Source organism: Corvus moneduloides, chromosome 3, assembly GCF_009650955.1.
Source record: "Corvus moneduloides isolate bCorMon1 chromosome 3, bCorMon1.pri, whole genome shotgun sequence".
NCBI lineage: Eukaryota > Metazoa > Chordata > Aves > Passeriformes > Corvidae > Corvus > Corvus moneduloides.
In genome coordinates, this window is record NC_045478.1 from 92,206,969 (window position 1) to 92,224,381 (window position 17,413).

General features: G+C 38.8%; 1 protein-coding gene across 9 annotated transcripts in view; it reads right to left on the reverse strand.

Annotated features, from left to right (window-relative positions):
- Positions 1-684: 684 nt before the first annotated feature.
- LRFN2 (leucine rich repeat and fibronectin type III domain containing 2) overlaps positions 685-17,413 on the reverse strand; it is a 153,834-nt gene continuing 137,105 nt past the window's right edge. For all 9 annotated transcript variants that reach the window (XM_032102763.1, XM_032102761.1, XM_032102766.1 and 6 more), the window contains one exon: positions 685-3,503. In XM_032102763.1, coding sequence (XP_031958654.1) covers positions 2,585-3,503 — 919 coding nt within the window. In that variant the 3' untranslated portion in view covers positions 685-2,584. The remainder of the gene's footprint in view (positions 3,504-17,413) is intronic.

Sequence of the window (17,413 nt, forward strand, 5' to 3'; positions counted from 1 at the left end):
TGAAAGAGAAGTATTCCTCTTTAAGAGGGAAAAGAGTATGTGATATACTTTGAAAATTCATGGCTGAATATGCTACTAACATTGAAGATGAACTCAATGTCTAAATTAAAAACAACCCAGATGTCATGTTCAGAGCAAAGCAGCAGCATAATAAAAAACTCCAACTGCACCACAGTGGAACAAGGAAAAGAAAAATACTAACTCACTACATGAACGTCTTTAAGAGTTTTCAGTGCAACGTAAATAAAAATGTCATTAATGGTTAATATGAACTGCCATCTGGACAGTTGGATTATGTAGATTCTGGCACTGGAGCTGTCATTCGTCTCAGAAAGCATTAGAAAAACAGAGAGTTTGAAAAATGTTCCAAACAAAGTTTGATTGGATCTCTCTTGCTTGAATCTATTAATGTTGTTGGTGAGCAACAATCTGAGCAAAATCCTACAGAAAGTCAGGTCCTAAGTTTAAAATTGTTTAAACCTGTCTGCAGATTTTGGATCAGGGTTTAGAGTACTCTGGTAATATAGATCTGCATAAATGTAACAACAGAAAAAGAGGTGAAATGCCTTTTACGGGATCTTTTCTTATAAATTCCAAAAAAGTATATATTTCTTGATTCCTACTTTATACCTAAAATACTGAAGTCAAAGACAGTTTGTGGGAAAGAAAAAGCAAATGTCTAAATTTTCAACATAATTTAAGAAATAATTATTTCTTAGGTTTCAAAGCAGACCACAGAATAATGAATAAATGAAAAGCAGGTCCTTTTTTTTTCCCCAAGGATGTTTTTTTACTGTACATTTTGTAGCAAAAAAAAAAGAGAAAGAAAATAAAGGAAAAAATATTCTGATCACAGGGATGTCATTATCTAAAACTCCAAGTAGGAAACATGACAGATACAAGATCAAGTACACAGCCATGTCACAATATATCTCTGAACCTTTTAAAAAAAATATACATAGAGTTTTTTCATGTGTAATTTTCTCTGTGCATTGCACACTTTCTCCACATCTTTTACAAAATCATAGTAACAATGCGCAATTTCAGAATGGTTCCCAACAGCTGATAAAACAATAAATAAACAAATGACAGGACAGTCGCAGTAGCCAGCAGAATGCTAGAAATCGCAGTAAAATTGGTAAGGACAATAAATTCTGCTGGATGGGCCATGTGTATTTTTTACAACCACAGCAATGCTCACCGAAAACCAATGTGAGAATCTGTTTATAAACCCTGATGAGCTCCTGTTATAAGTATCTTCCTGAGGATGAGAGACAGGGGAGTAGGAGTGCACCAGACTGGGGAAGGGATGCATGTAATGCAGGGGATACATGGGACACCCCCTGCTCTGAGACACCCAAATTTAACTCAACTTTTGTGGCTAATTTGAAACATAATCAATCCCCTGAAATATACAAAAACTTAATTTTCCTGATGTTACTGGTGCAGTCAAGACATGTCATGGGACTGTACAGACAAGGAGCTTTTGTCACAGTAGGGTGCAAGTGTGTCATTTTAGCAGAGTGAGAATGTGACCTCTACCAGAAGCCACGTATTCATAATGTGGAGAGTTCCCAGGAGCTACTTCTGTTTTCCCTTTCTTTGTCCTTTGTTAGGGTATCCTGATAACTATTTTTCCCATCTTTGATAGCAGCATCCCTACAGATCTCAATATCTGCTCCAATATGCCTTGAGCATTGACAAGCAGAGGCTATGAAGGAGATGGAAGAAAGAGGATGATATTTTTTTTAATTTGTCCCTAGATTCAATTTTTCCTAGGACAAAAAGGGATGGTATTAGAGGTGGGTTATACAGTACATCAGATATTTGACCTTTGTACATATCCTCCTTTCCATCTGGGGTATCTGATGAGGCTGACAACAAAACCAAAATATGCATAGAAACGTACCTTCTGTTGTGGGAAAAAAGCAACTCAAAAGCAGTAACAAATCAAAGCAGAACAGAAATAATTAAATCCCAACCAAAAGTCCATTCAACAACAAATATTGTTTGCCCAGATATCACAGTTAACACCATGAGATTATGCTGAACAATTTACTCTTATCTGTCCCTGTGGGTGCCCTGCCTGCACTTTTGAGAAAATCACTTGCAATGACAACCAGATATAGCCTAGCACCAGTCATATCCACAGAAGTGTATTTCTGTGGTTAAAAAAAAAAAAAAATAGTGGTGCCATTAAAAAAAAAGAAAGAAAATAAAAAGAAACCCTGTAAAATTAAATTTCTGCTGTTAAACCCCTTTTCATCCTCCTTGTTTAATCTTGTGTGAAGGTTCACCAAGAGTCTGAGTAACTTTTGGAAAGCAATGCTAAATACAACTAGCAAATTCTTTGAAACATTCCCACATGGTTTAGTTGGGGCCAGACAGGAATGGTACCATATGTGCCTATTCACATTTCATGACCCTCTTTCTCTTTTACTATCCCTGTTACTTACTTGCTTACCTATCTTTTTGGCCAGTACAACTGAAAACGTTTCCTCCCCTCTTTTTCCAATTGCATGGCCCTGAAGCAAACCACGCTTTATAACACGAGGGGAGAAGAGAAGGGAGGAGACACTGATATTTACACTGTGCTTTCCATTACCCACTCTGAGCTCCCAAATGTCCCTTTTGCTCCTGTTAGGTCATTGTCATCATACTGCAAAAGCATGCCATTGACTGAGAGGCTCCTCTTTGTCCAAATGTTTGTTATCTTTTTTGGGTAGGTGCAACACTGAGATGTGGCAAAGTCTCCCATGTCAAAAGAATGGCTACGTTTAGTTTTGCCCTCCAGAGGCAACATGAGGAAGCTGCGGAATTTGGACTCCGACTGGCCCAGCAGTGGCTCTTTGTCCGAGTGGCGGGCCACTGTGGAAGTTCTGGAGTCTGTCATTTCCTCCTTTTTCTGACATTTCAGTTCCAGGGAGGCAAAAGCTCCCATTAGCCGGTCAATATTGTGTTTTGACCGGGAAGGAGGCCTCCATTTACTGGACAATGTGCCCTGTTCACTTTGGAGGCTGTAGTTGTCACAGTCACGGCTATTTGCAGAGCTGGAGGAAGAGGAGATGCTGCTCCGTGCAGACTGACAGTTAAACTCCATAAGTTCATTTCTCACCACCACTTTGGGATTGACTTGGGGCAAGACTCCATTCTGAACTGGTTGTGCTCCATTTGTCTGTGAGTAGACGTTGCTGACATTAGACATCTTCCCCTGGGAATTGTTGCAGACCTTATAGCGGACCATGAGAATTACAATGAATACCAACAGAATTGCCACAATGATGCCTCCAATGATCAGAATCATGGTCCCACCCAGGAACTGGCTGTGCATTGACTGGCACTGAGGGTAGTCTTCTTTGGTGAAGAACTGGGCACATCCCACAATATTGGTGGCAGTAAGGGTTGTGGCCGTGTCATCCCACATTGCCAGGACACAGAGGTCATAGCCTGTTCCAGAAACAAGGTTGGTTACAACAAAGGCCTTGTTTGTAGCTGGTATCATCCTTAAAAAAAAAAAGAAAAAGAAAAAAGAATTGATTACTCTTGACACAAAGGTAAGAGAGAACAGACATAAGAACAACATAGTGTTAACTGTTCTGAGCACTGGCAGAGAAGAGCCATAAAATTCAGAGCCATAAAATTCCAACAAGCATTCAAGCTTCCCAGCTCCTGCGAGTTCAACATCCCAGCATTCAGTAACACCCAAGTTTTGAGGGCCAGCTCTCAACTGTGTAATAAAGGAAATAAGAAAAAGCAGACCAGACTAGACTGGGGATTTTTTTTCTCCTCACCTGCATCTGTCCTAATCTGAAATATATTCAAACCTGAACAAATAACTCAGAATAAAAACATACAAAGAGCCGTTCTTTCTAGTATGCAAATGACCCTTGTGCTTGCTGAGTCTCAACATGGCAGTTGTCACATCACTTCACAGGTGCCTGAACATTTACTGTCTAACATCAGCAGATTACTTACCTTGTGAAGACAAGGCTCTACGCTTAGTTTTCTCATTGACTGAGAATGCAAGGCAGGCAACCATTTCTCTCTTTTTCTCCACTCTCCCACTTACTTTCCCCATCCTCCTACTCCCCACTCTGGAAAATATCTCCTAGAAATGCAGCTACCATCATCATCTTTGCCAGAAATTTATCCCTGCAACCACCTTCCCCTGTGTGAGTGAAAAAGAAACACTGGCATTGGCAGTATGGGCTGTGGAAGCGTGAGGAGAGGTAGGAAGATACAGGGATGGAAATAAGAAGGATTATTTACAACAAAAAATTCTGCTCATGTATAATTCCATGTCCAAAAACCAAATAGCTAGGCCCAAGCTGTGCTCCAAGTTGGGACATTTATGGACATTATTCTTTGCTGCCACAGAACTTAAGCAGTCATTTGAACTCATGCAATATTAGAGCATGACTAGCATTCAAAATTAGCAGATGGGAATGAACATGGTCTACCCCCATTTCAGACTGGTGAAAATTGCAGCACATTAGTGGGACACAGTGGAGAATCCCAGATTTGGTGCCTGGTGGGTAGCCAAGAATAACACCAAAGAGATACCCCATGCATGTTTCTCATTACTGCCTCATTACAGGCTTGAGTGAGAGAAAAAAAGCTGAAATTAAAACAGCCCATTATGACTTAGATCTGCAGGTCTTTTGCACCAGCAAAAAGGGAGTCCTACAGGCACTTAGAACACACAGTGAGCTGGTGTGACTATCTGGGATGGTAAGGCCTGGGCACAGGAGCAAGGCAGACTCCTTGTGGGAGTGCCAGGCTTCCTCAGCCTCAAATCATTGCCACAGCTAGCACAAACTGCAGCTCTGCCGAGCACCTTCTGTGCAGTGGGAGGGAACAGACCTGCACAGAGAAGCAGCAACGTCAAGGCACTGCAAAGATGATTTTCTGATCATCTTTGTATTTATGCATTCACGCCACTTACTCAACCCTTCAGTCTGGCCACAGGCGAGGTTGTGGCTCCTTTTTAAAAAGCAAACAAACACAGAAAAAAAATTCTGTAAGGAAAAGAAAGATCAGTGAGAGACGCTTGGAATATAAACATCATCTGGCAGGTTTACTCAATGTGTATTTGGGATTCTAGGCACATTTGTCATCCTAATGGAGCTGTTCGACACAGATATAGATGAGCTATTCAGAATGAGCCGAGAGGTCATAAAGCAGCCCTCATGAAACACTCCAGATAATGTTGCTAAAATTGTTTCCAAAAGTTGAAATATTTGGTCTCAAGCTATTTCTAATTATTCTACTCTCCTTGTGGCTCTGTGAGCAAAACCCCACCGCCCACAGCAGACTGCACTCTGTTGAATTGTTCAAGGAAGTATATATGTACAAACTAAGGATGATATATGGAATAACAGAATAGTATTGATCGTCAAACATTTGATTTTAAACTCTGGAATAGTTTCACCAATTGCTTCCAATCTCCTTCTGTAGTGCTATACTCCACTTTTCACCATCACTACCAGCCCAAAGCTTAAAAACATTCTGCCATGTGTAAAGTCATTCAGAAGTTATTTCACTGTAAAACCTCACTACAAACAAGTTGCACTGTTAGCAGAAAGAGTAGTCAGCCCTACAAATTGGGTCTTGGACTTGGGTCATAACTCTTGGAAAAACAGGCCTGTAATATCATCTGTTAGAGTGGTTCCTTTGGCTTTGCACTGATGAAACACAGAGGCAAGAGAGACCACTGTGTCCAAGCAAGCAGCAAACACCCGGGTTTACACGCTTCATAGCTTTGCACATGTCTGGTCTTCTCTGCGTTTATGCTTTCTCTCTACTGACACAGCCCTTCAGTCTGGCCTCAGGTGAGGATGTGGCTCTTTTCAAACATACAAAAGCAAACAAACATACAAAAATAGAAATACAGTTGTTCAGGCTCACACACTAATGCCCAATTTCAGTGGACACTGATAGCCCAAATCATTTACAATTTGCTTTCTTCAAACACAATTACACACAAGCTTCCAAGGAAATGTAAATGCCTAGAATATTTCAAGGACTGGCAGATAGTGAATAGTGGAAGAAATGTAAAGCCAATCTATTTTTAAATGTACAGAAGTGAGGCCATAACTAGTCCTAAAGCATGGACAGGTTAACTGTGTTGAAATGTACTATAATAAAAACCTCATCTTAACCTTTAAAAGAAACTGAGTCATTCCTAAATTCAATCAATCCTGGAAGCTACAGCTGCGATAATATTGGGACTTATAATAGGTTTATATAAGATCACAGTTGTAATCTCAATTAAGGAAAAAGCAAACAACTCTCCATATACATCTAAAATGAAGAATTTTGGTTGTTTCTGTAAATAAACTTTAAATGTTCTTGTAAAATATTCTAATTATTCTGCCAAGGAACAACTGAGCATAGGAATAAGTAACAATTTCAGGAGTACTAGGAGTTAAGTAATTAATTTCAGACTTAGTTTTCTATCTTACAGGGAAGGTGATCATCTTTTCTTGAACTTGCCAAATTTTAAGAGCATTTTGGCACTCCTCCACGCTTTGGTCTACCCTCCCCAAACATACTGCCAGTCAGATATGATGGATGACATCTCTTAACGCTCCCCACATCTAAAATCAATGCAGACACATTTTCATTCTGGGATATTGATGACTCTTTCTTTGATTTTCCCCAACACAGGTAGCTGCAAAATGCCACTTCAATCTTTGCTTTGCTGCCTAAGAGGGAGTGTCTCTTCATGGCTCCTCCATACGTGCCGTGCCATTAATCATGGACCACCATGCCCTGGTTCTGGGACTCAATGGCTCAGAGCTGCAGTAAAACTAAGAGGGGCCAGTAAAACTGGATCTAGGCAGAGATCTTGCAGGGCTTGTTCAGTCCACTCATCAGCTAAACACAGAAAGCTGGTTTCAGATAGCAAGGATGTGCTGCATTAGAGGTCAAAATAAGCTTTTGAAAGTCGTTAGCTTTTAGAACTCAGAAGATCCTGGTGTTCACTCGCTAGCCCTCAGATAGCAAACACACTTAACTGTTGAGGTATTTTGAAGAAACAAGCTCGATATTGTCTGCCTGCTCTTCAGGGCAGGGTGATCTTGCAGAGATGCTTCTTATCACAGAAGAGAAATAGAGATCTAAACCTGATACTAGCTTTTCTTCAGGAAAAATAAAGCGACAGTTGACTAACTGCAGGAGGAGATCAACTAAGAAAAGATTTGCTTATAGATTATAGCTTATGAAAGGTTTTAATGTATTTTAGTTTAAGGAATCCAGGAGAAGTGAGGACTGGGAAAGCAAGAAAATACACAAATACATCAATGGGGAAAGTGTAAATTTAGTCCCAGCTAGGTCAAGACAAAATTTGAAAATCTCACAGAAATGTCACTGTCCAAACACATAAGACACAGTAATGTCTGCCTTCCTCATTTGGTTTATTCTCTTTGGAGTAGGAGGAGCAGGCAAATCTCCACATTCCTGCCAGGGTTTTGTTTTCTGATTCTTAATCTAGCTTCTGAATCCTATCTGAAGGTCAAAATACCCCAAAGAAAACTATTCCTATATTAACAAGTTTCTGACCTCTCTGAAAATCCTACCTCTATAAGGAAAAAAATGAGGATTAGGGGTCTTAAAAATGACCTTCTTAATTTACAAGAAAAAGCCCCCTTCTCTCACACTTTGGTACAATTGCTGGAAGAGGAGGAGACCTATGGCCAGGATTGGGGCATGGCATAAGCATCTGAACTAGAACAGCAGTAGGCAGATGCTCCTAGGAGAGTTAATGTGTGATGAAGAGCTATGAAGCCAAGATGAAAGTTTGCAGGGCTTTTTCAAGAAATGCATGGTCTTCAATCCATGGAGATTCGTGTCTCATTTTGTGAAAGCACCAAAATGAGTCCATGAGACACTTTCTAAAAACAGGGAAGGAGAGTGCTAGAACTCTTATTTGAAGTCAACCTTATTTTGTACCACCACCAAATGTCCTTGTTATGTCCTTGTGGACACAACATACAGAAAGCAAGCCATTTTGTAATTATTCACTTCAGAGTGTGGTGATATTAAGGAAATTAGAAAATAAATTAGTTAGAAATACAAGGGAAAAAGGTTTGCTGCAGACTTCAGTAGTAATCCCAGATGTAAGTGAGCACTGAAGCTTGCAGAAAGTGAACTGTGCTGAGAATTTAGGATAACTGAGTTTTATTCTTCCTTTATCAGCTACATTGATATCAGGCTCCACTTTATCAGTAACTCTCAGTTCTCAAGAAATCATTTTGCTGTACTGTAAGTCTCCTCATTTATAAAATGGGGATAATGCCAGCAATCTTCTTTCAAAGGAGGCCTGTATTGTATCGGAGGAAATTAGCAGATATTGTGATTACACTGTAATATACAAACGATTCTTTTCTTCTATGTAGCACTGGGGATTAGCAGGACTGAACTGCTGGTTAATACTGTGGTTATGCAAAACAGACAAATTAGACAAAACCCAGATTAGGTTAATTGGCTAGGCAATTCTGTTCCTTTTCTCCATCAAAGGAAGGATATGATACCATCTAGCTTTAGCCCAAAACTGCTTTAATCACAGAACTTGTAGGGACCTGTCAAGGCAATTCCTTTGGGAAGGTACTTGCAACTTCCAAGAATCAGTTTTATACTAACATGCTAGACTATGTTGCTTTTCTCATAGTCTTTTTTCTTTTTTTTTTATATTACCCAGTACTATATACTATCTATGCACAATTTTTGATTTATTATCTGGGTCTATATACTACCTGTATACAATTTCTCCATCTGAAATAAATGCCAGGAGCTCAAAATAGAGTCATGCTAATTTATTAAATGCTGTATCAGAAAAAGGAGAAGTAAAAAAAAAAAAAGGTAAAAAACCCTTAATTCCTAGGGTGTGAATTTTGTAGCTGTTATAGACTATACACTAATTATGGAGCAACTGCTAGCTGGTGGTATCATTATGCACTGTAACTTACAATGAGGAGGGGAAAAGAAAGAGACGTGCCAGGGCGAAATAGCAATTGCTTTGTAAAATTATATCCCATTTAGTTAGCACACTAAATTCTCTGTATAGTAATGCCTTACTGTGAAAATATCAGTCTCACTGTACACTCCTAAACTTCCTCTTATATTAAGTTGCTTTCACTTAAGTGCAAAACATTACTCTCAGAACTAGAAATCAATCCAGAAAAGTTAAACACTGGAATATGAACAATTCTCATTTTTCAGTGATCCTTTATTTCATTTATAAGTTAGTTCCCTGTTTTAAGATACTTGTTGGTTTGTTTTTTTTTTTTTTTTCCTTCAGCCCAGTTTCATATGTTTTTCTGGAAAAAAAAAAAAATCCAGGTATTCTGCCATTGAGTATTGTAGAAGGGTCTAATAGTCCTACATTTCAGGTGGAGTGTCCACCTTCAACCACAGTAGGATTAAAGTAGGATGGTAGAGGAGAGGAAAAGTATCAATGGGAGATAGAAAGTATCAGCATACCGGAGAAAGACTGACTAAAAATCTTGTAAAAAAAGGTGAAGATCTTTCAGCAAAGCCAAGACAATTGTAAAGAAAGTGAAGTGAATCTAGGCAGTGGGAAAAGCCCAGATGGTGGACAGAGATTAAGAACTCTGGAGAAAAGGGCAGAAAAATATAGAGGAAGACTAGAAGGATCTAAATTGAAGTGAAAATGTCACACATGATGTACGGCCTGGGAGCAAGAGCATGCAATTGACAAATTTGGGCTGCACACTTAGCATTCTTGGCTTCCAACCTTTGCGATTTGCTTGAAAGTTTTATGGTATATACTCATGTAATTTTTTTCTGTATTTTTATCCTGGAAAGCCCCAGTTTCTGTAGTGATGGAATGAAAATAAAATCTAAAACATTATTACAAATTAAGTAAGCTAACAATGGAGATTAATTTCTGATCCTTCAGATTTCAAAAGAATTCTTTGAATACGTGTCTTCAGATCATGCTAAGGCCTCAGGAATTTAAAAAAAAAAAACAGGTAAAAAGTACCAAGTATATTTTGTGTGTGATCTCTCTTTTGGCATCTGATTCACAATTTTTTAATTTAGGATCTGGGAAAGACAGAGACCTATTGTGACCTGCAACTTGAAAAAAATGACAGTTGTATTTCTGGTGTTCTGGGAAAAGAGATATTTGTTAGTATTAGCAACAGGGCATAATTCCTCTGTCAGTCACGTCAACATAAGGAAATGTCAGATAATACCAGGAGGTAGCCAGACTTGTTCAGTAAACACTAAATCAACCCAGCATGAATAATTTCCTGCATTTTTATTTTATTAGTTTTGGGGGGTTTTATGATATGTGATCATAATTTTGCCTTCAGATGGAATATTTATTATTAAACACAAATCCCTTCTTGCTTTTCTAAAACTTGTGTTCTTATTGCTCATACATCCAGCTGCCCTTCAGAGAATCTGTCTTGTCAAATAAAACATATAGTACATATCATTTCATTATTATTTCCTAATTTGCTTATGTTCTTTTCTGCTTTTTTGTAAAAGTGGGGTTGGAGGTGGGGAAGAGAAGGCAGAGACAAAAGCAGTTGATATGCCTGTCAGAAGATGGTGAGCCAGAGAGATACTGATAATGAATATATGCCTTGTGTTACAAAGGAAAGTAAAAAAACCACAAAACATCCCAAACTTTAAACTATTGGCTCAGAGAATATAAAATTTTTTGATAGGCTGCTGAATAATGTCCCCTGGGAGTGCTTTGAAGTAATTTAGCAGGTGACAGAGGAAAGTGTAGGCTTCTAGGGGACATTACTCCACAAGGCTGAGAAAGGGGAACCATGGTACAAGGTATTCTGCTCCACTCCATTGCCATTGCTCTAAGGGAAAACCCTCTTCTCCTTACAATTCTCAACAAGATTCTTGCAAACCACAGGGAGCTGCAGTTGGGCACAATGGGTGAGGTGCTTGGATGAATGAAGATCACCAGAACCATCTTCTGATGCTTTGAATTAGTCAAGGTTCTTACTTCATCTGTCCAGGTGCAAGCTACTGCTCTGGGACAATCTCATTTTCGTTCATGTTGGTTTGACAACACAAAATTAGACTTTCAGGCTCCCTGATCTGTGCTATAAGTTATTTCATGTGGACATGACAGCAGCAGACATTTAGTGCCCTGAGCTTTCAATTTTATCTTTAGAGGGAAAGCAGGTACACTCTAGGAAGCCTTGTCAGCACTAAAGATTAATCCAGTCACACCCAAGCTATTCAGCGACACAGAGAACACCTTTCACCTCATTATACTAACTGCCTCAGAAAAAAAATTCCTCACACTAATTCAAATCCAACTAAAACATATTTAAGCTCATTAGCAGAGTAATTGAAAGCCCACACAATATTTCTATTAGTAAATGTGAAGCTGAAGTATTTATGGAAACAATGCAGAGCCACACTAATGAATTCACTCTGTATCTACATGTAAATGTAGAGTTAGAAAGCTATCATAACTCACAGCAACATTTCAAAGAGCCAGCCAGTATATTTCAGATTACTCAACAGCGTGTAAAGTCAGCAACTGATAATGCAGCAACACATTATAACCACCCTGTTTCTAAAGATGGGAAGAGGTAAAACTTTTCCATGAAAGGGGTGTTTGAGTCATTAAGCAGAGTTTGGGACCTGGGACACACTGTTCTCAGTTTTTTGTAGACAAATGGCTCATACACTTGGCTGAAGGGTCATGATTATTCTCTCTAACTCAAGTAATTCCGAATTCTTTTTTGCAGTGTTGGACAGTTACATCAGAAAAGGTCATCCTACCATACCAGCAGAGGTCACCAGAAGGGAGCAGCATTAGAAGTAATGAGCACATTTCAGAACTCAAATGAAACTAATTTGAAGAAGGGAATTTGCTATTTTCCTGGCAGAACACAGCTGTCAGATTCATCTATATGCTGTCCTTTCTTGAGATTTACAAGTGGGGTTTTCCACTTATTTCCAGGCAGTGAAATCTGTGCAAATTATAATGATGGGATCCTATAGTGGTTAACAGATGTCCACCTCCTTTTTCTGTAAGAGCTCATGTGAGCTGAAATGAAGGGGATCCTCAGTTATACTAGCAATTTTCTTCATGCTTGCATCTCAGAGCACTTACACTAGGTTGAAACCCACATGTCCTGCAGAAACTTGGTGTCCTACCACATAGGATAATTTTACGTCCAGAAGGTCATGCTGGAATGACAGAAACTCCAGGCACTGCTTGAAGTTAGGTTTTTTTGCCCGTATTTTGTAATTGGCTGGCCAAAGCAAACTCCAACATGCTGTTTCAAGTTCTTCTGTCAAAAAAATCTTTGTGCACTGGAAAGAGAAGTGTGGAGTCAGCTAACAGCTGACAAGACTACTCTAATTATTCCAACCAAAAACAAGAATCTTGAAATGAAATGAAATGAAATGGGCATCACTACCCATAGAAACTGTGTGTACTCCAATATATCAGTTTGTACAGAAGAATGTCTCAGCATCAGTTTAAGACACAATTTATGCATTATTAAAAAGTTTAAACACATATCATTCAAGTGTTTCTCCATCCCAGTGACTGAACCTGTAGATAGTCTCAAGCAATAAGGAATGGTTATCTACCAGAATCTCAAGCATCTCTCTTATCATGAAGGTTAAAAAAATAGTTCAATTCCCAGGGGAGAGAAAGGAAGAACTGCATTTACCAATTCTTGAAAAATGAGGCAAATAAATATCTATCAACTCACCAAAGACACAGACATAGTTTATGCATGTTTAGAGAACCTCTCTGGCAAACCCTCTACCCAATTAGCAAACTGGAAATACCTTTTACTATGTAAAAGGGATACAGAAAAATTGCTTGCTTCTTGTAAACTGAGGAAACTTTTTCAAAAACATATAAGCAAAGTAATCATCAAGCTTCTCGATTCTGAGCTAGAAGAGCAAGAAAACCTTTTGGAACAAAATTTCCATGAAACATGCATAAGGTAAAGAAAACCAGAATTATTCAAGGTGACTTTTGCAATAACATTAGGGAAAAATTGTTTTTTCATATGCAGAATGAGAACAAGGGGTGCAAAAATCACTAATGGTCAAAAATATGGTCTCCTAAGGGGAGAAAAACAGCAGAAAACAAAAAAGAAAAAAGGAACATAGATGTGTAATGAAGGCATTTACTAAAGCAGAAGTTTGACATTTTGCCACTTTCTGGTTGTTGCACGTAAAGCAAAGGAAAAGGCAGGCTAGAAGGACTGGATAGGCTAGAAAGATGTGGAGATGTTGAATTTTGGAATGCTTTATGAAAGGATAAAACACAGTTATATCCTTTCAGTTTGTGATACCAAAATTAGACAAAAGCATTGCTCACCAACCAGAGACACCCTGCTTCTTTCAAAGCTGAGCCTGGACCGAAAGCATACTGTGTGAAGAGTGACAAATCCATTACTGAAAAGGAAAGTAAAACCCATCCAGCAAGAAAACAAGCTTTAGTTTATAATGACCCCAGGAGAAAGAAAATGAGAAGTCAGTTATAGTTTCCAACAGTAGCATGATTTTATTGTCTAGAAGTATGTTTTGTCATTTAGCAATACATTTCTCTGATGAAGGATCTTAGACATGTGCCACAGATTTCTGGTGCATGAACAAAATTTAGTAACAAGTAGTCTACTATTTATTTACACGTTACAAACTCTCCACAATTAGGAGTCTAAAAGCAGACAACTGGCAGCCTAGCAAATATCCGCAGTCCAGAATCCAGGCTATGCATCCCATTAGTGAACTCATTGGAAAGAGGAAAGTTTGAGCAGTGTTTATTGGATTTTGGTCTCTTCCAGCTACCAGCTATATACTTTGCAAATATATATTTGGCCATCCTCAAATTAGTTCTCTCTCACAGAAAATATGCAGAAGATTTGTAAGTACCAGAAAAGAACAGAAACCCTACTCTTTAGCAAAGTTGCATATTAAATGAGTTTACAGATATAGGACTGCTCAAATTTGGTATCTCCCTTTTATTTCAGAGAACCCCAATTGTTCTGTTTAGGTTTGATGGTGTAACATTAAGAAGAGAGCAGAATTTCTTCTTATGTTTGAACTTCACCAATTGATTAAAGTTTTACCTGACTCCTGAGATTTACCCACTTATGGCTTAAATTACACAGTTTTGCTGAATAGGGTTTTAAGATGAAATGGACTCAGACAGCGAGCAGGTGACCAACAAGTTAATTAGCTTGCACAGAAAACCCCAAGTACAACAAATGGTAGGCATGGCATCAAGTCTGTTGATACAGCTACGCCCAGATCTTCCAGGTTTATTATTCCTTTACCATGATTAATTGCTAGTCATCATTCCTAGAGGCTTTTGCAGGCATGGATATTTCATTTTTCACCAGGAGAACAAAAGCTTTTACTTGTTACAGGCATCCATATGAGGTCATTACAAACAATGAAAAGCAGCTTATGAATAATTTTACTGAAAAACTCTGTAAATTCTGTGGAATAACATGTGTAAGAGTGCTTTGTACTGTTGAAAGGGAAATGAAAGAATGGATTTTTCTTTATCTTTGCTCAAAAAGCTTTCAAAGAGTAATGAAGGAAGAGACTGACAGATTGCTCTGCTTTGGAGAGCTTCAAGGGTAAAGCCTGAAAAACTCAAAATTCTTCACTCTGTAAAATCTTCTCTGAGCTTTCCTGCTGTAACTCCAGATAGCTTAAATAAGTAGAACATGCAAAAATTACCCCAAGAGCTAAAAAAGAGCAAGGAATAAAACGCAAATCAAATGCACAACGGTACTAAATGTACAACTTTTGCTTGCTTGAAGAATACAGAAACATTAGTCACCTCTACTATCAGACAAGGGAATGCTGTCCTCATCCTGTCAAAATGAGCAGTAGTAGAAATTTGCCAAGTGTTCCTTGATATTTAGCAACAAAAAGATTGAGCTGAACATTGATTCATTACACCAAGCAGCATCAAAACCTTAGTGTGATCCCTTCAAAAAGACTAAGAAGTCAAAAGTCAGACTCATTCCTAGAAAAGGAGTGCAACAAACATTTAAAAAATCACTACATAGAAATACAAGACTTCAGGCTTCTTTGGAGAGCACAGCCAGCACTGCATTCTAGGGTGCTAGGGTGCATTAGTTATATGACTCTGTTTTCCCATACATATATTCATCATGAGTATAATCAGTATACTAATCAGCATTTGACTCAACTTTTGTAATACCTAATGTAAACTTAAAGAGGAAATTTAAGCATGACCCTCCATAACCGCTATATGGGTTGGGAGATTTCTTAGATCTGCAATGATGAAAGAACAAAATGTGTTGCACTTGGGAAAGCATTTTCCCTTCTTTTCTCCATAAATGGTTGCCTTAGAAGTACCAGAGTGCAGCTCAGAGTGTATGAGCATGGGAATAAGGAACTTTTACTCCCTTATTGAGTACTGTCAAGTTGTGCTTCATTAGCAGAACTATTTTGGCTTGTTTGCAGTGGGTTGGGTTAGAGGGAGTCCTAAACTTGCCTCTGTACCACTTGATACACAGATGCTGGGCTCTGAGTTCACCTCTCTGAATGTTGTTTCAATCCCCTTCCTAGGTGACACCAAGACAGTGCCGATCCCATGACGTGGAATTAGGATAAGCAGAACCATCAGTCTGTGGCAGGACTCCAGCAAGGCACAGTGTCTTTCTTCGGCATGAAGAGAGAATAAGGGCCAGATGAGCACCTTGACTGATGAGATGGCTTTTCCAACTTTCTTGCTGGGGAAGTCAGCCAGCTTTACAGAGAAGAGGTTTTCATTTTTTTTAGAAGTTTAATTTCCTTCCTTTTTTCTGTCTCACCAAAGCAAGAGAAGGACAGTCACCAGCAGAAGAAATGAAGCTGCAAACCTACTGAATAGCAACTCTGATTGTACAAGATAGGAGGATGTAGCCTGTACCCAACTATCTGTTAAAGGAACTCCCACATTTCCCTCATGAATGTAGTAAAAGAAAAAAAGTGGGAGTGGTCTAATAAGAACTGTCCTTGGTTCTGAAAATCTGCTTGAGAGCTGCGTTTGTTTCCACAGTTGCTGGAGACATCTCAAGCAGAACACACTCCTGCTTCATCCCTTGTGCCTCTCTCAGGAGAGAGTAGAGATGTGAAAAATCCTGTGTCCAAGCACCTCGAGGGCTTTTTATTCACTTTAAGATTGCTTTCAAACCCGACACTTAGGGTGCAGTCATTTCCCAGCCACGCGCACTCTGTCTTTGCAGGTGTGTATTTGTACCATCCCCCATGTTCAGCATGCATCTTTTATTGAGAAATATTTGCCCTACTGTGACAGTGCCAAAAATCATTTCTTCGTTGTTGGAAACGGCTGCATTCAGGGATGAAGTGGAGATAAATGTGGCACTGCAGAAAACTTCTGTGAGCTACCGGCTTTTACATAACTCTTAGAATTTACTATCTAATGTGCCTCATAGGTAGACTAAAATTAACTTACCTCAGACAACAGAAACTCCAAACAGAGCCAAATGATTTGTCACAATGTGTGCATTTCTCTCTTCCACAATAGCCTGACTATAAGCCACAAGTCAAAAATTAGTCTGGTCCTAAATTCATGTGGCTATGCACCTAATGAAGATAAAACTCTGACTCATAGTGATTAAATTTCAATGAAATATTAAAGAATGCTTAATTGGTTTCAATACTTCAGCAGTAGAAAAGAATTTATTCTGTCATGACTAAAATTCATAACCATGTTTCAGAAGATGAGTAGGTCTTTAATGACCATGCTGGCAACATTTTGCAGTGCCATAGAAAAGGTGAATGAACAGAAAAGTTTCTATAAACACTTGTGTAATTTCTCACTCCGTATGTAAATATATGGTAGCCTGCAACAGATTTCACTCAGGTCTTTTTTCCTCCTGTGAACTCTGGGTTTGTTGGCAGACACTGGCCTCTTTATTCTCTAAAGTGTCCCAGAACTTTCATAGTCATATTTCTGACGCCACTGCTATGTGGATTTTTTTTTACCTTGCTATGGAATGAATCACTCCACCCTCCCTCCAGCACGAAGACAAATGTGATTGCTGCTCCTGAACATATGGTAGAGCCTAAAAAAAGGGTTATCTTGTAGGAGTGTATCTGTATGCATCACTTATCACACCGTCCCCAATGGAGAATTTAAGAGATGATAGCTTCTCTTTTTCTTTCTCAAACTGCTCATGTTGAGCTTTTTTCTGTCTACTGGTTTCCAACATGCTCATGATTCCTCGAGAGAGAAAAGCCCACTCCCAGTACAACTGGCCTTTTACATATTGCTCAGCAAACTTGGATTTGCTCTACTTTCAGGGACAAGTTTTATAAGGTTCAAAAGCAAACATACAGAAGTTTTCCTCCTTTCTGTGTTCATAATTTCTATGTGACATTATAGAACACTTTT